Here is a 4,345-nt window from a genome sequence, read left to right as displayed (position 1 = left end):
CACACACACATACATACACACAAAGCAGGTTGATAGTGCTGACAGCAGGGAAGCATTGCTGCTGTCTCTCTGTGTGTAGCTGCTCTGCTGAGGCTTCAGGGTGGCCTTGCTGTGTACCTTAGAGACTGGTTAGTTAGACATCTCTGTGTCTGTGTGTGTGGCAGTCGGTGACTGATGGCGGGTCCTGGCTGCAGGCTGCTCCGGCTCGCTTGTGTCACACTCGCTATGACAGCCAACTGTGCTGCAGTGACAGGTAAGCACTTTCCAGGAGTCAACAAAGAACCCGTAGCGAGGGAAAGAAAGTGTAATGTCTACAGCGTCGAGCATGAGTGCATAAGTTATTTTTTGCCTCAGGATATGGATGGTTGTATTTTTATTAGAATTATGTTTCCCTGTTGATTGCTGAGTGCAAAGTTTGCTGACTTCTGAGATTTTTTTTTTCATAGTCTTGTGTAACCTGACAAGTTCAGTAAAAGGCTTTAGTTATGAAGAAGTGTCAGCCAAAATTTTAAGTGTAATGGAATGATATTTACAGCTGTTGTGCTGTTGTAGCAGCCACTCAGAGTGTCACGACAATCACGGCAACAAGAACTACTGATGTAAGTGCATCTTTGGCTGCTGGTTAATGAACAATCATTCACCTGCTGTACTGGAAGCTTTGATTTGCCTTGATTCACTGGGTTTGACATGTGAGGTCATAAATCAATGTGTTTGCATGAAGGGTAATTGTGTTTCTGGTTGGTAGTGAAGCTGCTTGTGTGTGTTTGGTGTGTGATGATCAAAGGGCCACAGAGTTGTAAGTAAGGAAATTAATCTTAACAGGTTTCATTAGTCATCAAAACGCCTTCAGACACTTAATGTAAAGCAGGTTTTCTTCCTGATAGAAAAGAATCATGTGTGCATGAGCTATTTTTGGTGTTCTTCTGGTGGTGTTTGCTGTGTATGTGTAAATGGGATCATCAGGCAGAATCTTGCGTGTGTGTGTGATCCTCCACAGACGGAGCGTGCTCCATACAGCTCGCGGGTGGCTGCCGTGCTGGCACCGTGTCTGGTTGGCTTGGCGATAGTGGTGATGCTGGGGCTGGCGCTGGCCGTAGCCAAACTGCGAGAGAGGCGGCAGACGGAGGGAGGTTTCAGTCCGCGGCAACTTGAGGCTCCTGGTGGTCGCAACCCACCTGCTGAGCTGGGAAACACATCCATCAGCACTTTGGCAGCACGTGTTGAGCGCCTGGTGTAGTGTGGAGAGGAGAAGTGTGTGTGAGTGAGAGAAACAGTGTGTGAGAGACAGAAATAAACAACGTATCCAGTGTACGAGTTTGTTTAAAACATAACATGTCCACTAAGCTCCTATTATCTGATTCTGTCTCTTTTCCTGCAGTTGACCGCTGAGGGTTTGACTTCTGACCTGTTGCTGTCCGTCAGTCTGGCATCAGTTATTCTGCTGCTGGTTCTCATCCTCACCTCTGTCGGCCTGGTGGTGGCGCTAAATCGACGCGCCACACATGGCACCTACAGTCCCAGCCGACAGGAGAAGGAGGGATCACGGGTGGAAATGTGGAGCATCACCCAGCCGCCACCTATGGAGAGACTTATATGAGATGCAGGCGGAGACTGTGTTTACATGCAGGAGGGGGACGTTGTTATTGTAGCAATAAAGGAGCTAATGCCAGAAATACGCCTGATAACAGATACATAACTTAGATTGAAGCAAGAGACTGCTGAACTCTGTAGAAGAATATCTGCAGCCTGCATGTAAACACGGTCTTCCTCTCACAGTAGCTCCGTTTTAAATTACAGCTGTCGCTTTTCATTTGCATATGCACATGCTGTATGAGCTCTTGTGACACCCTTTTTGTGTAATTGCATATCCCAGCGCTCCATCCATCTTCCTGCAATGTTTTGCACCTGGCTTCAGCATCCAGCAGTGCATCCATCTAAATTTAAAAGATTTGAGTTCAGAATGTATCGAGTCTGTCACATCTTTGTGTCTGATCCATATTATTAGGATTGATGGACCAGTGAGCAATCAGTAAGTAGTAAAAACTGATCAGTATTTGGGACACATTGTCTTAAAGCATCATCTGGAAACAGATAAATCCTTACAAAGCTCAGTCATTTCCTAAAACAACAGGGCAGTGTAGTTTTTAGCAAACATGACTCAAACAGCAGTATGTAGTGCATTTTTTGGGGACTATTTTCAGAGGTGGATTAGTACACATTTGGTAAGTATTTACAGCAGCAGTGTTTGTGCGATTGTTTCAAATTAAACCAGAATCATTGTAGTGAAGAAACATGTCAAGTCAAGTGTCAGTTTTGGCTTCACAGACAATACTTATAACAGGATCAATTCATTGTTGTTGTTTTTTATCTTTTAATGGGATTTGTTGACAATAAGACTCATCCTTCAGCAATTTAATTGTATTTATTACAGAAAAAATGCCTTTCAAATTCTTTGTGTGTTGTCTACACGTTGAGTGTTGCTGCAAGTATTGATTTATTTTTCATTTTCAGTGAACATTCCCACTGGACTTTCCATACTGTAGCTCCTTACTGACAGAATAATGTCCTCTAAGAGTCAGATTTCAAGTTGCACTAGTAAAGAATAGTTTCTTAGTTTCTTCTAGGTTGATTTATATGCTGTTAGAAACAAGAACTGTGTATTGAATGCGGTGTAATTTCCAGTGTATATACTGTGATGATGAGTTTGTTTATTGTTTATTGCTGTGAACTTTATTGCTACCTTCACTTGTTAGCAATTGTACATAGAGAATGTGCTGGTTCATTAAAGTGATTTGTGTTAATTTTTTTGTCAACAAAATATTGCAGGTTTATTTAGGAACAATGTGGTGCTACTGTAAGAAAGAATTTTGACTTTAGTGTTAGGTAAATCAATAAGCCAATGCCGACTGATATTCTCACACACACACACACACACAACTACACTATACTACTCAATAAACCAGCATTGTCTTTGTGAACTGTGAATACACAATATAGGCTACCACCCTGACTATTTCGTCAGTAAAATACATTGTTTCTTAACACATACTGTGGTTCTATCTATGGTAATACAGAATTTAGAATAAAAAAAGTCCAGAGATGCAAAAGCATGAAACAGTATAATTTATTTTCAGTTCACAGTGCATACATTATGTGCAGTAGTACCAAGTTACTCATGAATAGCACATTAGATTGACCTCAGTTGTTTAAGACAGTTGTTTTCTCTGCAATGAGAACATGCAAGTGTGCACAGAATCAGAAAATCAGTAAATGGCATACCGAAGATTTAATCATCATTACAATACCCAAAATAGAGACTGAAAAAAAGGAAAATGTTGCTTACTGTGACTTGTCCAAGGTTGTCACTACACTGAGCACTGAGTTTTTTTAATGTGTGGTTAAGGGGGAAGTCATAATATCTTTGTTAACCTGTGCTCTCACTCCATAGTACCTCAGTAAAAGCTGCTACATAATCTGTCACCTCCCACTCTATCAAAATTTGTAATTTCAGGACAATTATACTTACCATATATATATTCATAACTTAACACTCTATTTTTAGCAGAGTATAAGTTAGTTATCACAAACCTGCAGATACTGAAATGCATATCCCCTGACAATCATTTCTTCATTGTTGTACAACATTAGTGTAAACTGGACCAGAGTTACTAAAGCTTTTCATATCACTTAACAGCAGCTGACTGCTCAAGTATTTCCCCCCCACAAACCTCTACGGTTAGATTTACAGTAGCCAGTAACCAAAGTAGAAATGTTTTCTTCTACAGAAAATGCCAGGCAGATGACATTTCACTCTACAATACCCATATGCAAGGCAGAATGAGTGTATTGTACGAGATCCAATGTTCTTTCCATCATTCTCGATTTCATGGAAGTGCTAAATACTGAAATAATAATTAATACCAACAGAATAGACCACATCTGTTATACTAAACAAAACAAAATCATAGTATACAACATACAGGTACATACATGCAGATACAACAATAAGCATTGTACCATGTACAGCAAGCGTCAGTCTCTGCTTATTTTGATTAGAAGGTGTCAAATGCTTCTGAACATGAATGGCTACATGGGACGTTTGTTAATATTCTCTATTTTTATCTTCCAAAAATAAAATCTAAAACATTCAAATATTAGGTGTCATTTTTCTACAACACAACACCAATTATATATTATCCATGTAAAATAAACTCAAGCCAGCAAAAATACACGTCTATTCAGCTGAAAATAATTTTTCATCAATATGAAATCAACTAGAGAAACTCCTCTGAGAAATGTTTTTTTCAATACAGTTGGCTCAGAATGAGTGTTCAAGATTTTTTTA

The 4,345-nt window shown here is 39.9% G+C and overlaps 1 protein-coding gene across 1 annotated transcript in view; it reads left to right on the top strand.

Annotated features, from left to right (window-relative positions):
* The window catches only part of crb1 (crumbs cell polarity complex component 1), a 21,178-nt gene extending 18,460 nt beyond the window's left edge, over window positions 1-2,718 (top strand). The window contains 1 exon segment of the mRNA XM_035653603.1: window positions 1,379-2,718. Within this exon segment, the coding sequence (XP_035509496.1) occupies window positions 1,379-1,597 (219 nt within the window). The 3' untranslated portion in view covers window positions 1,598-2,718.
* The last annotated feature ends 1,627 nt before the right edge of the window (window positions 2,719-4,345 follow it).

Source organism: Morone saxatilis, unplaced genomic scaffold (genome assembly GCF_004916995.1).
Source record: "Morone saxatilis isolate NCDOM2014 unplaced genomic scaffold, NCSU_SB_2.0 Contig12, whole genome shotgun sequence".
NCBI classification, from domain to species: Eukaryota; Metazoa; Chordata; class Actinopteri; family Moronidae; genus Morone; species Morone saxatilis.
The sequence above is the reverse complement of the archived record's forward strand: the minus strand, read 5'-3'. Positions and strand labels throughout refer to the sequence as shown.